The following is a 20,233-nucleotide window of genomic DNA, read 5'->3' on the forward strand; positions in this document are numbered from 1 at the left end:
CTGTCAGCCTGTATCTCGGCACAGTCTCCAGAGCTCTTCTTCATCGCCCCTGTAAAATGCGATCAAGCAAGAGATTTCGCGATAATCCACTTTCTCCACGTGGCGCGGTGACTCGCAAAGAGCCGGCGAAAGTAGAGCCGTACGTGACGTTCGTCTTTACCTCTTTTTAGAAAAAGAAAATAACGCAATCGTCGGAATTTCCGGGGCGGAAAAGGGGGTAGCGGCGGAGCGTTTTTCGATCTCGACGCCAGCGTCGTTGCCGTTGTCGCCACCGCCGTCGCCGCGCTATCGGGAATATTTTAAATCACGTCCGAGATAATCGAATTCCACACCGCCGGAAGACGCACCACGTTCGCCCGGACGTTATTCACCCTTTAATGGCGGATTCGCACCCCTCATGCGCACAGCATCCCTCCTCCCGCTTCCTCTCTTTCTCTCCCATTTTTCTTTTTCGCTTTGGCACGCCATTTACGCATCGCTGCTACGGGCGACGGGCGCGTAAAGAATGCAAAGGTTCCCCTGGGAAAGTACGTTCTCCCCGAACAGTATCGTCCCGTAAATTGTGCGCCGTCCATCCTGATTCTCCGCGCCGTGGCGAGAACCCGCGCGATCATCTCATCTCCATCGCCGATACGTCGAATTCTGTACCTGCTACGTGCCGACATTCTAACCGACGGAGTTATGGAGTCGATGGTGCGTGATTCGACGGGACGTCGGCATTTATTGGCTTGCCGGACGAGCTTCCTTTCGCTAAATAAATGTGGCTTTGGAGATGAAGTTATTAATTCCGTTTAATATACCGTTTTTCCCCCGCAATATCCGACGGATATTTCCGCAAAAAAAAAAACAGAGAACGAAAGATATGTAATCTACAGTATATAGATCTTATTCCCCCCCGACTTGTAAACAGTGGGGAAGCATTGGTTGCTCCAGATTCGTGTATCGGGATTGTCTTGTATTAGCGGCTATGTTTGACATTGGTATGGATGTCAAACATCTATATCAATACGCCACCGGTATTGATTTAGATGTTTGACATTACTATGTACCATGAGTATCTATATTGTAAACGTTATTATAGCGTATCTCGCGGTCCGAAGAAGCGTATCGCTATTTATTTCGTACCGCGCCCTATTGACTTTCATCCGCTAAATATATAGAGCGGGCGCCATACATTGGCATGATCCAACAATGGAGACCAATTTGGGATTGTCCTGTATAAATAGCGGGAAAAAGGGACGGCGTCGAATCGAATGGATCTCGATGCCCAGAATCGCTCTATGATGACACAACGTGCCATTTAAAACCTTATACTATCGACTGCCAACGGAGACGACTGTATCACGTGACAGCGGAATAATGAGGAATTAAATTGTACAATCGAAAGCGAGAGAATCGTACGGATTTGACATTCAATTCAAGACGCGCGACTATTGTCACTAGATAGATCCTTCAATCAAGTATAATCTTCTGAAGGACGGGCAGCGTGAGAGCGGAATCTCCACAGTAAGGGGACTCGCTATTTTACGACTGGAATACGTATTAAAGCTCGGATGGATCCGTATCCTCTCGGAGCGAGAACGAACTGCAATCATGCGACCGAATATCTCTATATCGACGATTCTCTCTCATCTCTACCCTTGCCCACCTCTTTCTTTCTCCCTTCCGGAAGCTCACTCGTCGTTCTGGTTCGCGAATCGGCTCTAGAAAAATGGCCATCAGGTTTTCTATTATCGCGATAAACATCTCATGGTGATCGGGATGGTTTGTCAATAGCGCGGTATATATACAACTGAGGTGTTCGACGGATCCTCTTTCGTAGTAAGTGAAAGGCAAATGCGATATCGCGCAGACCGTTCGGGATTACATGTCCTTCAGGCACACGCTCGGCTTCGATCCCATTATCGGATCTCGTGAGAGTTCAGCTATCGAAATTCACATATCTTTGTCATTGTCACGGTAAGACGATTAGTTCCAATAGGCGGCGTTTGGAAATTGCTGAACTCTCATTACATGTTGCATCGCGCAGATCCGCGATATCTTCACGAGAAATTTGCCGGGTATTCGCTGATTTACTTTGAACCGCAATTCTCCTCTCAATTGTATATAATTACGATGCAACGTTATTATCGTCGGTCGTGGGGGGTAAACCGTGTCTTGTAATTATCATATTTCGCGCAAATTAAAAGCGCCGATAAAACGTGCCCCGCGGCCGCGGCGGCGTGAATCTCACATTATTCATCGATGCCGCGCGGTCGAGCAAACCGAGGCGAATTTTTATCGTGATGCGCATACTACATGCAGATACTTACAATGCATGTCCACGCGGACCAACGACGATAGCGGGATCGACCTATTGTTATTCGTGGCGTTGCAGGTCAGCACCGAGTATACGTCGCCCCGGCCTAAATTCTGTATAACGATCTCGCTGCGTGTCACGCCATCGTGCAGCGTCGTCGTCCGGTTGGTGACGAATTTGTCGTTGCGATACCAGGACACTGTCGGGGCCGGCTTACCTGCGGAAATACATCAATTTTTGGCTCGCTGCGTGTCAGTTTCCCCGGAAAATATGATCGCGCTTCGGTATTGATGAATTGCGCTGCTCCGCGGAGATCTCTTGCAGCTCGCGTGGGTATCTTCGATTTTAATAGCATTTAACCCCTTCGTTGCTAAGTCGATTATAATTGTCGTGTGCCTTGATTGACTAAGTCGATTTTATTCTACGCGTATATAAATATTTTCAGGTTTTATTTCTAGTTTAAAAATGCAAGTACACGATTCGCTTAATCAAATTGATGCTATATAAGTAATGATTTTTAATTTGCTGAAAATAATTTTTAAGTAAGAAAATAAAGTAATTTTAGCAACGTAGGGATTAATTTAACAAAAATCACACTATTGCGATATTAGTGGTGCCGCAAGTTGTTTAATGATGCAAGTAACGCAAGCACTATTCGAGGTTTGATTAAAAAAAAAAAAAAAAAATATAATTGCACAATGCATCGTTGTAAAAGATTGAAAAGGATCAATACTGCATAAATGGCACATGAAATTGATCTTTCATTATAAATAAGCATAGACATACTGCCACTAAACAATTTACTTCGATATTAATACCATCGATCATAAACACGTATATATTCGAATTATTTATGTATAATTATTCGCATTGTGTAACACGCGTGCAATAATTATTTAATAACATAATATGTACATAACATAATTGATAAACATAATTGATACATTAATGAAAATCATTAACTACTATTACAAGAAGCATAGAATATTATAATGTTATAATGGAATAAAAGATTGCACGGGAACATTATGAAATCGTTTTACACTCTAAAATATTGATAACTCTTGCTCTACCGGAGATAAGAATAATCCATGAAATTTCAGAACGATAATTCATTCCAGTTTTAGTACATTTTATCTCCGGACCGTTAATATTTTACGAATCTTCCACAAATATACAAAAGTTATTAATATCACAAAGAGCGAAAATTTTATAACAATTCCATGTAATATCATCTTTGCAATATTCATTGTCACTCATGTTACATGCGATATAAACATGCGGATTATTTATTCATAAAGACTGATGTTTTGCAGCATGCGAAAATTTATCTCGTAATATAATTTATAATGTATAATTAATAGGGCTATAAATTATATAATATAGATACAATTAATATGTATTACGAGCATAAAGTTATTATATAATATGTTAAGGGGACCTTTGATTTATATAGAAATAAATCCATAGATATTGTTTACTAAACAAAGAGTATGCCAACCATTGTCGCGTCGACTACGCACTATCAATAGCAACTACAAAGGTTGCAAGACTCGCGTTGCAAGTGAGAAAAAAATATACGCAGCTTTTTGAAGTGAAGAAAGCTTCGTCACTCAATACCGTGCACATTCCGCTTTTACATACAATATGCTACTCACCGCCGTGGACGTCGCAGAAAAGATGTAGCCTCTGGCCCTCCATGTACGGTCCGACCTTCGAGTCCCGTGTGTTTCCCTTCTCGTCGATGATCGTGATCTTTTGCGGTGGCACTGGAAACGAACAGAGAAACGTCGATATATAGTTATCGCCTAGGAATATTCATGAGCACAGACAAAGAGAGAGAGAGAGAAAGAGAGAGAGAAGGTGGGCTCTTCTGATTTCGCGACTCGCCGCGGCCGCGTAGAGCGGGGGCGTCCTCCGGGCGCGCGCGCGCGCGTCGTGGAGGAACGTAGAGAGCGGGACGTCCTCGGCGGCGCGTCACGAAAAGTCCGATAACACGAAATTGGTATTGGAAGATCCCGCCTGAGATATCGTGACGGCATTAAATTGAAATCTGAAATCGATATCGAGCGCGAAGCGCGCTGGAGGTCGCGATGTATTTCTGACGGGCATATGTACTGGGTGATGCGTCCGCGAGCGTGCACGCGCGCGTGCTCGCACAGTGTTCACTTTTGCCCCCGGGTCCAGAAGCTGGGAATTGTCGTGATATCGGATATTGGACGGACGTGAAGTTCGCCCGGGAAACGGAACTCGAAATAATAAGACCGCGCGGGACCGACGGAAAGCCTGCACTTTATCGTTTCCCATCCGGGTGCGCGCACGACGTTCCTTAATTCTCTCACGTAAATGAGTTTATCGTTTTATTCGGCATCCTTTTACGAGGTTTACGGAGAAATCAGATTGCGACACTCGTGCGAAGCTAGAGAGCCACTTGACGGCACGGAATTCCGAGCGATGTAATTGGAAAATTACAATCGCAAAAATCACGCTGGGAAGAAAACCGGCATTTGAGAAACGCCGTTCCCGTTTCACCTTATTTTTCTTCCTGGCAGCTTTCCTCGCCGCATAAAGAATTATTTTGGTTCTGCGCTCTCGGAGCGGAACGGCGTTTTTATTCTTATTTGCAATCTTCTTTCATGGCGCATCAAGCGCGACAGTCGGGAGCTTTTGAAATCAAAAGCAACTTGGCGCATTTGGTGAAGTACAGTCGCTTCTCCTTCAGCTTGAATCAAATGCATTATTACTATTAGTAAGAGCCAGAGAGACCCGGACACCCATCGTATCCCTTCCCTTACACCGTCCACTGTAATTCCAGCTCTAAATTTATGTGCATGTAACACTGTCGTTAGTTCTCCTCTTACAGGTTACAGTAATAAAATGCGTCTGACTTTTCAAACTGCAATTTCACTTATTGCTTTCTTCATCAGGATTTCAGAGCTCACAAATGTACGGTTTATTTTCCTTATTATGTTCATTATTCGCAGCAAATAAATCAATCCGCGGATTGAATTTGCACTGCGTTGTTTTTCGCAACATATTCTTTCCTCTATGTTCTATTTGTCGTCTACCGCGTACCGATTTCCGATGATTGCATTGTTACTTCATGGTGTTTCTTTATTAAATCTGACTTTATTAAATCTGACTGATTTGTTAATCGGATAGAGTGCAATTAAGGTCAATTTTTAGCTATTTAGAGTAAAGAGGAATCGATAGGCATTTTTGGCTTTCTATTTCATATTCAACTTCTAAGTTCCGATTTGGAATATTGAAATTTTCTATGCAAATACAGTTTGAATGAGACAAGATTTCATAAATATTAGACTCGATTGCAAGTCAGAAACTGATCAAAATTGCACGAATCGAATACATTAATAAACGTAAAGCGTTTTTAATACGTCTTTAGATTTGTTGTTGTGGATGCTGGCTCCGTGAGTTCTCTCTGTTTTGTCTGCCATCTCTCCCTCTGCTTCTCGAGAACCTCCCTTACCACCGTCTCCGTAATCCTGACAAATGGTATGCGGGGAAGTATCATTTATCGGTATTAGCCTTTGTAGTATTTGCAGTATCATAGTCCGCCGTGTAATACGTTACGTATCCCGATTGTCTCCCCTTCACCCCACTTCGTAAGGACAAGGAACATGATGTACTCGCATCGATGTCGGAGAGTTGCCGACCTCTTTTTTTTAAAGGCGCCGTCCCTCCGAGTAAAGACGCAGTAGTAGTCTAGCGGTACAGCGCGGCGCAGCGCGGCGCGCCATTAATCCGCGACAGGTCTGACAGCGGCGCACCTGCACTACTGCCGTTATTTATTTCCGCGGAAACTGCCGTGGCTGCGCTCTATACTGACGAGAATTATCGTGCTTTAATGAAACCGATCCCTCCGGTAAAACTCAATTTATTATCCGACTCGCACGCGCACTTTCACGTCCGACTCCGCGCTGGCCACTTTCTTTCCTCTAATTATCCGCCGTGCGTTTAGCTAAAAGCCGACACACATCCGCGCGCTTGCGAAATCATTTCACCTCGCGCAATCATTTTTCATACATCCCATTTATCCCGCGAGAATATGTTCCTGCCGAAAGTAAGCGAGCTTCGGTCCCGACGGGGACTGACGATGATTAAACTCGTTCTCTCGTTAGCGGGAGCGATCGTGATTAACGTAAAAATAGATCTCGCATTAGTAGCCCAGTAGCGCGGAACGATTAACGTGCGCAATGTTGCGCCATTAATATTCCCCTTTCTCCCTTTTCCAATTACTAAGGCGGCACATAATTTTCGTAGAATTATGAATGCCAGCAGATATTTACGGTTATGACGATACACCGCGGTCCCCTGGAAACATTTATATAACTCTGAGAGAAGGCCGTGGAAAAAAGAAATTGATTTCGCATTATACTTTATCTTTGTATTAAAATATATGAAAGCAGTATTTCATAGTATTCTATTTTTAAATAACCCTCCTGTAGCTTTTACACAATGCACGTTCCATTTACGTTGTGTGCCTTAAGTCGATCGACTTATTTGAGGCTGAAACGTGCCTCAAACACTTTGCGGTTGACTTGCGTTGCATACTTATCGCAAAGCTCAGAGCTGATTATAAGCAAAATTTTGCGCAAAGTATCAGCGCGTGATGGAGTTATTATAACAAAGTGTGTATATTAAGTACGGTTTCGGATTTGAGTTGTGAAAGCAAACACAAGTTCTTTGACGTTTACGTGCGATAAAGGCTTTTTATGCAATATCGGAATTTGGTTTTCACATGCATTTGTTCTCTGATGTTCGTAACGTGCACAGATTTGTACAAAATTCTACCTTGCAGATAATTGTTAATTAAATCAGGCGATTAAATTGATAATTAAATAAAAATAAATTGTCCTACTTTATTGCATTGTAAATTCTTTCACGGGCATTCTATTACAGAAATAAATTTTATTCTATTCACTTCTAGTATTTTATCGTTTCTGTTTTATTTTCATCTTTATTATTGTAACATCTTTTTATCGGGTTTTTTTTTTTCGAGCACGTTATTTTGGTATGTTCGAAATGACCTTTTTGCAATTTATGTCGTTTTACATTTCCACTGGACAATCTCGTTTATTCGTACGCGCACAGTTGATCAGCGCGCGCGTTTTATTCGCGAACTTCGCTACGCTAGCGCGGCCTGGTCAGATTTATTGTTTATAAGGGCCCTTGATTTCGGGACGGAGGGGGCATCATCAGCATCGAGAGCACGGCGTCGGGTCGGCTGCGCGCGGGAAGTCCGAAACTGTTTTTCGTGATTAATGCCACGTCGGGTTGGGTGGCGTGGGGAAAAAGCGGGGCAGTGTAACGGACGACCGAGCCATCGGGTGGTAATTGTCGTGCCCGCAGTTACGCTGGTTAATTTGAGCCGCCAAAAAGTTACTTCCGCCTCTTGCTCCCGCCGTGGCCATAAAAAAATTTTACTGCGGTTCGCGTGCAGGTGCGCAAATGAAGCCGTATCGGTATGTGCTAACGGCGACCCCGGGCGCGTCGTAACGACGTGCAGCGGGATTTGATTTCGGACTCGAACTTTACGTTACCGAGCGCACCAAGTTTCGCTCTGATAAACCGGCGCTTCCACGAAAATATGTGACTGCGGTATAACGGGTTTAAATCCAAATCGTATGTAGTAAGTTATCGGATATTTTGCCGTAAAAGCGCGGCGTACCTTTTTGCAGATAGGATTTTGGATTTCGATGTTATGACTCTGATCGCCGGATTATCGCGAGTAAAAGCTCAATTCTAATTATAATTGGGCACGCATGAAAGAATATAACGTGATAAAAAATGATGGTGTGTAATTTTTTGGCCTTTACGAATAATTTACATACATACATAGTAATGTTTCATGCATACATTTTGACTTCATCGCGCGAGTTTTAATATTACATATTTCTATCGGGATCAGCTCGATCACGCACGCATTTTTATTCTAAATTGCGATCGCAATTTCGCTTTTGTCATCGCATTTACTTTGGCGCCGTCGTGCGCCATCGGTATGCATGGTATGCAACATCGCGTGATGAAGTTCTGTCATGGCGATTTTTTAATTTTCGACGCGTGACAACAGACCGATTAGACTGCTACTTGTACAGGGGGAACGCGTGAAATTGCGTCCGTGATTGAAAAATATTTCCACAAAAATATATAAAGGTGCTCATAGACAAAAGTACGCTTTTTATTCATAAAACGACGGCGATCAAAAAAATAAAGCGCGGCTACCGACGTTATGAAGATAGAAAAAACGCGCGTGCGCGCGAGCGTGGACACAAGCGGGGAAGCGTATATATGAATTCTAAAGGGGCGACCGTTCGCTTCGATTTTCGTCAATGCTGCAGCGATGAATAGGTTGATTCGATTCGCGAGCGTGTTCCGCTTTGGCGAAACGCTCCACTTTCGTTGCCTGCCGTCTCCATCCTGTATGTATCCTGCATGCGCGCCTATCCCTTGTCTCGCACCTCTCCTCTTTTTACATATGCCGAATCAAAACACGTTCGTTAATCCTGCGAGATGGAGAGTCAGCAGAGCGGCAGTATTGCGGATGGAGATTCGTTCAATGCGACACACTTGTGGCTGCTCGCAGAAGCGACACGAAATGCATATCGGTTGCTATTTTAAAAATAGTATTGCAATTGCTGTATTCTCAGGGAATTGTAGCTAATACGCATAGCAATAAACACAGCATTGTTTTTTGTTGATTAAAAAAAATGAGAAAAACGAGGAGCTTAATCTTATTTCAAGCAAAATTGTAAAGGTATCTATAAGCATATACTATATTATTATAAGACGTGTATTATCGATTTATGAATCAAATATTCACCCTTTACTTTTCTTATAAATCGACCTTTCAGTTTCAAATTAAGATGTGCTATTGCGACCACGAGTGAGACCTGATAATTGGCAACTGTAAAGCGGTAGAAATGCAGCAATTCAAAAAAGGGAATGAGTTCGTTCACGTTGTTACGGCATATAAGATTAGTTTTGTAGCGGTATAGTAATTTAGATCTACGTACGGCAAGACTGCGTGCTAATGCGAAACAATTTAACTGCAAAACAAACTTAACTTGCTCGTTAATACTATAGGAGGCGAAAGGGTTTGCTTTTCCACTTACAGCGACGCAATTTCCTCTTTGCTCATTCAGGAAGAATGGCGCGACGCAAAAGCAGCGCGAAAAGAATAAAGATATCTCGTGAAAATTATAAAAGGAAGAGCAATCACTGACTGTATAATTCTTTGTATCCTTTCCAGTACAGAAGAAAACTGGGAAAATATATAAAAAATTTAACCGTCTTTCATGTTGCATTTTCCATTCGCAAGAATATTGTATAACATCTCTTGCTCGCAGCATCATTTGAGAAATTATAATTATTTTGGTTGTGATATTTTAGCTCAGCTACTGTCAGTGATTTTAACGAGTCTATGAATTGTTCTCTAATTCAAAGTATTTCAAAGTATTTTTTCGGGTAGCTTTCTAACTTGGAATATTTTCAAAATCTTATTGACTCCACTTCACGTTTCTTTCATAAGTAAAATTTTCTTTTCTTTCTTTTCAATAAAATTTGTTCTATTTTTTTCAGTTTTTTTAATTCATAAAATTATAATTCAAATATATAATATAAAATATTAAATACAAGTACAGTTTCGTATGGACGTTGAGAGTTTCGCAATCACTTGAATTTCATTTAGCAAGCAACCCGTTCACTCCACAACTCATGCTTTATCGCTTCTTATTTGTCAACGTACACGTAGCTTAAACTGTATACGATCCTCGATATTACGCGCTCGTTACGATACGTTCCCTCGATAACGACACGGAGCAAGCCGAGGGTGGACGGCTCTCCATTGTCTGATTTTCCACGTTGGTCTGTCTCGACAGCGAGAGAGGGCCGGAGAGAGAGAGAGAGGTGTTTCACAAAGCTGACTCAGGCGGACGGCCGCGACGAAACTATCCTGTCCCAAAGCTCGAAGGCGTCCACCGTCGCAGCTCATCGCGCGTTGCGACGGACGGTTTGAAGACCCCATTACAATAATTGCTCCGGAAGCTGCTGTCTTCATCGGCACCGAGGTCCAACGAGATCCATCGCGTCACACCGTTTTTCCACACGCAGCTTTCGCGATTACGCGTTACAGAACATTCTGCTGGCACGTGGAATGCAATACTCTACGTGTCTGCCATAGGCGTTTACAGGGACGATATTATTCACAGGACGACTCGTGTGGAGCAATTCTAACGATTATTAAGTTAAACGAGAGATAGAATTAACTTGTTGAATGTCGGCATTGCGTTCGCGAATTCTGATTGAAAATTGTGTGTTCAATAACAAGATAAGTGAATACAATTTCTGAGTGATATATTCGTTATCTCATTTGATCAGTTCTCGATGCGCAAAATATGTAACATAATTGTGTGTGATAAGCACATAAAATGACTTTCATAATATCCAATTTAATAGATGCGCAACTTCCAAAATTACAATTTTAATTTAGTTTTTTAATATCTATATAATATTGTTGAAGAAACGTCCGTGATGGCCGCATGAAGACAACAGCACGAATTTTAATACCGCGGATTATAATTTCCGGTGTATAAGTTACGCGACGCAAACTTGCGTACATTTGTATAAAACCTCACGATCGGCATTGAACGCGTGTACGATGTTCCGTGCGGTAATATACGAAAAATCGCACGTGAATACGACCCGGCATGCCGCGGGAGATAGAAATAGCAGTACAGAGACGGCGAACAAGGATAGAGGATGTACCGCATCGCGTAATATCCGGCTCTCGTGTAACGGCGCACACATACACGCGACGAGCTTTGGTCCCGTACGTGCCCGGGCCGGGGGCCATGTACACGCTGTAGATACACATCCGGTATAATCCGACGTCGGGTTCGCGTCGTGGGGTCGGACGAAACAACGGGCTTGTCGATGCGCCGCTCCCCGGCCGACTCCACCGGCGGCGCCGGCTTTCCTCGCTTTCCCTCTTTCTTTTCATTCCCTCTCCGGCCTCTTTGCGCCGGCTCTCGCCGCTAATACGCTTGTATTTTTGTCCGAATCCTCCCTCTACCCTTCCCACCTTCTCGGTGCCGTATACCTCCGTAATCTTTCACGTCTCGCTGCCTCCGGAGAGAGAAAGGGAGAAAGAAAAAGAGTCGGTTCCGGGTCGACTGAGACAGGGCGAGATACAACTGGGTCCTCATCTCTTTGCTCTTTTATCCTACGCGAGTATAAGATTGTTCCATCGTGTCGAGAGACTCGACCTTCCGCTATGTCGGTCGGAATATAGCACGGCAGTCCAACGCTTGCGAAGGGGAAATAGGGTGTAAAACGAACTTTCGGGCGAAGCAGACGCGACGCGCAGGAAGTCGTGTTATTTCTAATATATTAGATGTCTGCTCCGCTGTCCATTTGTAACGCCCATGAATTAGATTGAAAGAATATTTCAGACACTGCGCTGTTAAAAATATTCTAATATTCTTCGTTTTTGTTTTTAAATCTACAGCTTTCCATTATTTTTGCGTTATTTGGATTATTATAAATTAGGTCACCGTCGGAAATAGCTTTTTCGTATAAAAAAAACACACACAGTCCGAAATCACACTGTACACAGTGTTGTAGGAAAAAACATGATGTCATAGAAGTGAGAATGAAAAAATTTTACTGGTTTAAATCCAATCACATTATTCTGCACGTCATTACCGTAACGTCAACGTCCGTAATTAATTAACTAACCATCGAGCGATGTATTCCTCGCGTTGCACACGCGCGCCTTTGATATAACGCACAAATCCTGCCTCGATGACGGCGTAATTATCTCGGTACGCTCATCGTCCTGGGATTAAAGAGGAAAAAGGCAATGCTCGGGCAAACGAGCGAAGCTCTGTCCTCGCTATCCGGCACGCGTGTAGGCAAAGCACGTTGTACGTTATCTTGCATACGCACGTATGAATATTCAAATCGGTGCGGATGTTATATAATTCAACGCCAATTCAAGATAAGTCTAATAACCAATCGACCGTGTCCGATTAATGCGCTCGCTCGGTATCGTTTAATTAAATACACGTGATGACGGGCAAAGCGATTCTCACGGTCGTTCCTCTCGGAGAGCGTCGATGAGGGAAGTCCGGAAAACAAAACGACAAGTAAAATTCTCTGGATTTTTGTTCTGGATGACTGTGATTTACCTCTTGGACGTGATTTCGAAAAATGGGAATTTTTTGCCAGACTACGGCATTTTTTGAATATTCGAGATTGGTAGAGGCTATTAAAGTTGGTCTTCTTTTTTTTTATGGAGAACAGTATATTTCGCAATATCCGCGCAACGTTATTTGTGAATATTTTACTGTCGTATATTTTATACTTGACGAAAATATCTAACGTAACTAAAGAAAGGACTGAAACGGCGCAGCGCACGACAAATATTTCTCGTTCAGCTATAGCAAGATATTTGTGCGCTCCGCATGGATTTTGCAGACCGCGTTTGTCAAGGAGTGTTAAAACTACGTGAATAATGCGAAAAATGTATAAAGGTATGGAGGAATGCATTTTAATTGCTGTTACCTTTGCTGAAAAGACAGCTCCGAACGTATACATCTAAAGAACATTAATAAATTATGCGGGTCGCTCGACTGCTACTTTGAATCGTAGAAACCCTTTGATTTTAAGAGTCTTCAGAGTACCTCTGCAAACCATTTTGCAAATCGTAACGTCAGAGGAATAAAATTCCGAGGAACTGTATACAAATAATGATCGCAATTTGTGCCTTATAATCGTGGAAATAATTTTTTGTTGATAAAACAATAAATAATCTACTCTAATTTCTAATTAACCAGGTTTCTAAAACGCGATTGAAATTTTCTTTCTTTATTAATCTGTTCACTATTAATTTGTGTTTACAGGATCGATGAACGTCAATACCGTGATTATCCGTACATGTAATAATTCAATTTCTTTGAACATTCTGTGAAAATTTGGTGAGTCTAAATATAGTTTTTTTTTTATAAGTAATTAAATACAATTCTAGTTATTTTAATAACAGTAGAAAATTAATTTAATACCTTGTATGAAAATGTAAACTAAATTTTAACATTTTATTGCGCTAGAAGAATTATTCACTTGTTATAAATTTTATATATTACATTTCACATGAACGGTGCTAAACTATTGTTCGCCTTCAAATACAGTTATTAAAAAAAATGGGAAAATGATAGTAAAATGCAGGCTTAATATTCCCAAAACTACTCCAACTATAAATGCGTACAGTTATGGAGTTCGCGACATCGATTAATACAAGTCCGCAGCCATAGGTCAAACAAAGTTCTCGAACTCTCCTGACTCTGTCAATATCGGAACTAGGTAGTTCTTGCTCCGTAGAGGGTGTTCGATTGTCGCTTCCAATAAGACGTCAAGCGCGCGCGACACCGAGTACACGTTACAAGAAAGATTCTTTGTTCTGTAACACACCGAGTGACCGGCGCTGAGATTCAACTGTGCTCTGTAACGGACGGCCACTAAATCATCGGGCGTTAAGGAGAGTTCGCGCGCGATCGTTACAGCAGTGACGTTTCTTGCTCCGACAGTCGGCGGGAACTTTCCGTCCGGGACTTGGTCGCGCGGACCCTCTTCACCAGCCCCTCCGGTTCCGGGAAGAACATTTCTTACGGCGCGACGAACCGCAGAGAGCGAGCTGGGCAACTTTTCGTCGACTTCTGCGTCCTCGCGAAAGTCTTCGCCTCGCGGAAGAAGACGGCAATCTTCCACTTCGGACAGTCGGAAGTATTTTTGCCGCCGCTTCTCTCGGCTAAGATTCAAGTGGCGGTACGTGCGAAGTGGCTTTGAAACTCGACTGCAACTTCTCAGCGGCGACGGCGACTGCGGCGATGGAGAGACGATCGTCCGCGGACAAACATCGGATCGCATTCTCTCATCATCTTAATTTTGAGTGGTTGCGGCCACAAGCTTATCTCTCTGGACCTCGGGTGTGTGTGTGTGTGTGTGTGTGTACTCGCGCAGGATCAAGGCACAGCCTCACGGATTGCTGGCAAATACCAGATCGGATCCGGCTCTGTGTGCAGATAGCTGCGCTGCATATCCGCGCGTACCGGTAGCATTGTATTGAACGTGTATTTGTTCTGCGGATACGCGCGGACGACGACGTAGCGGTTGTATATCCGCTGGGATAATTAATCATACTGCACCAGGAGTGGCGTGCTATATACCGACTTCGACGGATGACACAACATAGTAGATGTAATTTCGAGTCGCGAACCAAGTTTCCACGTCGTTTTCATTCACCGTTGAAAAATTGACGTTTATTTTTTATGTTGCGTCCACAGCCGGAATTTTCGTTTTCCGCAGAAATAAGCCGATATACTTTGATTTATGATGGTTTCGCCGACATGCAGAATTTTGACATGTAACATAATGTGTAATACATGATATGTCATAAAGTATCATTTTTTGATTTTAAATATAACACATTAATATATGAAATTATTTTCATTTATCGCCATTTGTATGCAACAATTTTTCTATAATTCTGTCCCGCCATCCTATTTAGGTTCTTTAATTGCAAGCGCAGTTTATAACAGTCGATGTAACGGAGAATCTAGTTTGAATTCCCTCGTTGATATTCCGGCTATGTATCATGTACGTAAATCTCCCACGGCGGAACATCCAAAAAGTTTCCGCTCTTCGCCGAATGTTTCAGATTTCTACACGGTTAATCCTATGGAGCGCTTAGATAGAAATCGGCATTGGGATAGGTCGATACGAAGAAGAGAGAAACTCATCAGTCTTGCCGGAACTTTTATAAAAGTTTTGATGGATTCACTTACGAAAGTTCGCGATAGGAAATTTATTTTACATATTGCGAGTGAATGCACAATGTCATTCGCGCAGTCTACGGTGATATTCGCGCCCGATTCTAAATTTTTCAAAATATATATTTGTTTATGGGCAATTGTATTTTTGGTTGTCAATTTATACATATTCATAAAGAAAGCAGAGTATTGATTAAAAAAAAAAACAAAAAAAAAAACAAAACAAAGGATTAATAAGCTTTTATACATTTTTTTGACTTCGAAACATTTATGCATTTATGTCATACTCTCATTTCAAAGATAATATAATATAAATAAAAATATACATAGCCACAGGGCACATTACTCTACAATTGTTGCTAATATGTATTTTTATTTTTCGTTTTCTAGTATTAAATTTATGGCCTCATGCAACAATTAATATCACTTTTTGACTAAAATAAAATACACCGCATAACGTAGCTTAAATGGATTTTAATGGTCTTCTATACGAGAATTACAAACTTTTCTAAAATCGAAAATCAATCTAAAAACTTTCAAATAAAATCTCTTGAACGTGATACATGTTAGTGCTCTCACTAGGGTCCGATCGATAATTCCGCGCTTCGTTGGCCGGCGGCGAATAAGTATATTCCGCTAATGACTTTCGCGCCCCGCTCTTGTCCGATCACGTTTTCCGTAAGACTCGCAGAAAAACGACTTGGAAAGCCGGGCACTTGTACTCGCCGATATAATTCGCCGTGAGTTTCCGATACCGCCACTCTCCCAGCCCTTCTCTCGCGCGCGTGGGTCTCCCTCTTCATTGGAATTAACATCGGAGCGTACGAAGGCATCCGTTTGCTCTCTGGTTCTCTACTTAACCGATCTTGAGCGCGTCGATTAGTCTTCCGGGCGCTGCTTCCGGCGCTCTCGGCTCCTTCGCTTTTTCAGAATAATGGAACACCGAAGACGAAAAAGCGAAGCGGAGGGTGGATGAAGAATGGAATAAGGAATGAGAAACCCGAGGCAATTATTTCCCCTATTTCCCCTATTTCCCTTATTCCCCTATTTCCGGAAAAGGAAGAGAATTGGCAGCGATGGGCGAGGCGTAGATTCGATAAGAACACCGTCACGTTCTCAGTGCCAACGCTTTGTGATTTCTGACTCGTCTATGTATTTACCGAAGTGGTGGAAAAGTTGGATCGAAACGATTAAACGCCTGCAACACATCGTGCAGTATAATTCGAATGTCGTTTTCGGGTGTTCCCGCGATAGCGGGCTGGCCGGACCATTCGAGATCGTTTCCAGGATTCGATGTTATGCGGATGTTCTTCTTTATGTTCTATTACATCCTGTATTGTTATTGTCTTGGCACGAAGCGGCACCCCATGAGCTTCATCAACTCGAAAGACTCCTCCGGAGTCGCTTAATGTTCATCCGCGTTCCAGACCGAAAAGCAAAAGCGAATGGGCGGGCACCAGCGATCCGAAAAAGTCCATGTATTCGAACACGCGTTCTCGTTCCAGCTCGATCGATTTTAGTTGTCTTTTAAGTTTATTAAACGTTTCTTAAAAACGTCTCGTGAACACGAGATAGCCGGCGTTTACGATCACGCTTTTTAAATAGTGTGATAACGTCATTTTATGACATAGTAATGTGCGATGTTTATGCCTGCGTAATTTTTATTAATAACGCTCGTTAAACTGCGACGGTTTGGGATAAAATGTTACAGAAGTCGCGCCCTCTTTGAAATAAAAAATTGAAGAAGTTAAACGTACACATAAATAACTTCTGAGTTTATAGATAATTAAAAATAAATTTTATGCATAATGTTTTATAAATTTATATAAATGGTACAAATCAATTATAAAATATTTTTTAAAAGCACTTTATTTTAATAGAATTTTAATTTAACCTAAATTTGTGGTTTGATCGCGAGAATATCTGACTATCCACATACGTTATCGATCGAATATTGCGCGACAAAAAGATCGATGCAAAAAACGATCGAATGATAGTAGTCAAGTCGAAAGGAAATGCGCGACTTCTGGATCGCGTTGTATTCTACCGCGAGTCGATTCATCAAGCAGACAATCGTGCGAGTGGCGCGCAAGAAGCTAATATTCCGGAGTAACAAATGTTGCAAAGAAATGATTCGGGGAAATAGCAGGAGAAAACTCGGAAGTTGGGTAAACTCTGGAAGACTTATGACGATAAGCGTGTGCGCTCCCACAATTTTTCATCACGCGCGTTACGTTTCGTAGCGTTCAATTCCGCAAACAAAAAAACAAAAAAAAAAATGCGGATGTTTAATACAAAAACCGAGATAATTAACTTCATCTAACCGGTTTATATCCGATGTGTCGTCATGCCGCAGAATTATATTTGCGAACCTGTTTACAGCGCATTGCCAACAAACGATAGAAACTAAAAACTTGATTGTACTTCTCCGCTTGTATATTTACTTCCGCGCTACGTTTATCCCGCACGCACGTAGCAGGTGCGCGCTGACAGTTTTCAATTTCAGAAATGGATCAATGTAATCGCGCTGTACTACTACGTCGGCCTTCCGTCGTTGTAATTTAATACTACAAATTGCGCACTGCGTCGATATAATAATGGAATAAATAATATGATTAAAATGATGATATAAAAAAGAGATATAAAAAGAGGCAATATAAAGAATTTACCTCGTTTATCTCCTCAGATTTGCGATATTCAGTAGATCTAATTAAATCTTTGATTAGATTTTTTAATAGAGAAAATAAATTCTCCGATTTGCTTGAGAAATCTTCTGTGCGAAGAAAAACAAAAAAGCACTTAGAAAATTTCGATATTGCGAAATCTCAAATTCAAGCCACTCAAGTTGAAGTTTAAATTCTATCCGTAAAATCTTTTTCTTTTTCTTTCTTTAAGAACGCGTGCTTATTATGCAGTGTATAATAAAAAAAAAAAAAAAAAAAAAAATTTCCAAGCGTTATATGTAGAGCAAACCTTTCATAGAAAGTTACGTATCTCCCGGATTTAAAAACTTCAGCGGCACCACAGCCGCCGTAAAATTTATGCGCGCACTTCTCTCAGAGATCCATCCCGTCGCTCCGTCTGAATTCATCCACATCGGAGATTCGAAACGTGAGATATTCTCTCGTGAGAGCGGGGGTAAAAAGCATAGTGATCTCACTCGGTGAAATAACAGCGGGACATAAGAGCTTCACGGCTACCATAAGACGGCGTTGTATGCTTTACAAGGGAACAGTCATCGCATACGCATCGCTATACGTTCGGAACTTTAATAAAGATATTTTACGCGGGGAGATATTTCGGTCTTTTTCTCTCTTTCTCTCTCTCCTCTTTTACATCGCCGGAGAACGGATGGGCGTAAAGTGGAGCACGATAAAATACTCTCACTCGGTAAAGACGTCTTGAGAAAGGCCGCGATGCCAAAGCAACGACGATAACGATCCACTCTCACCGCAAATCCGCGACATTAAAGTCACATTTACGGCGTAAGTGAGTAAGCAAGAATTTCGGCAATTCTTGCCGAAGCGGAACTTTCCTTCCGTTGGGCGAAAGTTGCCGGGACCCCGATCGACGGATTCTCGGTTACCGCTCGAAGTGGGATGCATCAGTCGCCGAAAGCGCGCGCGGGGCGCGGTGTGCTTAGAAGTAAAATACTATTAAAAGTTCGCAGCGGAAAAGGCGTGAGCGGGCAAATCCAGATCAATTACCTTTCGGGAGAACAATCCGGGCGTGAGGGCGAGCATCGGCGGATACTGAAAACTTCGGCCCCCTCTGGGGATGGATCTCCATTCGTAACTTTCGAGCGAGCAAATCGAACGTATCCAGCGTCGTAAGGAGAGCCCCGGACCTTCGGATTATATAGGGTGTCTTGGGAAAAATATTCGCCGGATCGCGACCGTACCGTTTTAATATTTAAATAAATCTCTCGTTGCGTAACAATGCGCTCGCAATTGAGGCGTCATATATAACATTAATATAAATTAATTTCCTCTATCATCATGTGCATAATCAATGCGCATCCAATCAACAATATTATTATTTCAATTATTATTACAACACATTGTTATTTATTGTATAATATTTAAAATTATTTTAAATTTCCGATTTCATAATTTTATAGCCGAAGTGAATGTTTCATATGGTGCTTTCTGCTTATTAATCATTTGAATAACATGTCGCCGAAATCTGGCATCTGCTTCCTCCACGGTCACCATGTATATATGAAAGGAAGCGAACTTATGGGAGAGCCAAGCTGAATACGAACCGCGTCGAGAGCGTCGGATCGAGAATCTTATAATCCGCTTGAAAATTATTATTGCTTTAGTTACACTTTACGGTTATCGTCCGTGCGGTTAATTTTTACCCCGATCATTATAGCCCGTTGTGTATATACGTTTTCAGATTTCACCGAGTGGCCGCGCTCATTAGAGAGTGTGGGCGGAACGAGCGCCAGTATAATCTTGAGAATAATTATGCTCGTTGAAAATTCACGGATTACGAGGGAAACGATAATCATACTTAAATTTATCTCGATTTCGAGCCGGCCTGATTGCGATATATTATCTCTTTATCGCACGGCGCGCCAGATGCGATCCTCTCTCTTCTCGCTCCTTTATTTGTGCTTTGAAGATATTATTTTCTCCAAAGATCTCTCCGTCGGATATAATGTCAGATTTTGCAGGGATGAAATGTTTCCTACTCTCCGCTGAAAAGTTTATATTTCCGCGCTTGACTGGTTTTTATTTTGCCCGGGCTCTACGTAATTCCAGCCACTCATCGAAAAGAGGGTTTTGATTCGAGTAAATATAACTTCCGAGACTAACACGTTCCGCGTCGACACTTCCTTCTTTTTTTTTTTCATCCGACGTGCCGACCTACGGTTTCCAATAAACCGAGGAGTCCTAAGAGCGCGCTTGCGGCCGAGTGAACTTATAGCGGATTTACACGAGTCGAGTGGTACTGTATCGCGTATCGACTGGTTGTCGATCCGACATTACGTCTGTTGTTTTGCGCCGAACTCGATACTCTGGCACTGGTTTACGTAACCGAAAGGGAGAAGAATTGGTCACACTGTTGCTCCAATATTGGA

At 42.2% G+C, this 20,233-nt stretch overlaps 1 protein-coding gene across 2 annotated transcripts in view; it reads right to left on the reverse strand.

Moving 5' to 3' along the window:
* Window positions 1-20,233, reverse strand: part of LOC105672893 (neural cell adhesion molecule 2) — a 197,873-nt gene that overhangs the window by 39,042 nt on the left and 138,598 nt on the right. For both annotated transcript variants that reach the window (XM_012368141.2, XM_067354513.1), the window contains 2 exons: window positions 3,958-4,068; window positions 2,313-2,516 (listed from right to left, as the gene is read on the reverse strand). In XM_012368141.2, coding sequence (XP_012223564.1) covers window positions 2,313-2,516; window positions 3,958-4,068 — 315 coding nt within the window. The remainder of the gene's footprint in view (window positions 1-2,312; window positions 2,517-3,957; window positions 4,069-20,233) is intronic.

This window comes from Linepithema humile, chromosome 4, assembly GCF_040581485.1.
Source record: "Linepithema humile isolate Giens D197 chromosome 4, Lhum_UNIL_v1.0, whole genome shotgun sequence".
Taxonomy (NCBI): domain Eukaryota; kingdom Metazoa; phylum Arthropoda; class Insecta; order Hymenoptera; family Formicidae; genus Linepithema; species Linepithema humile.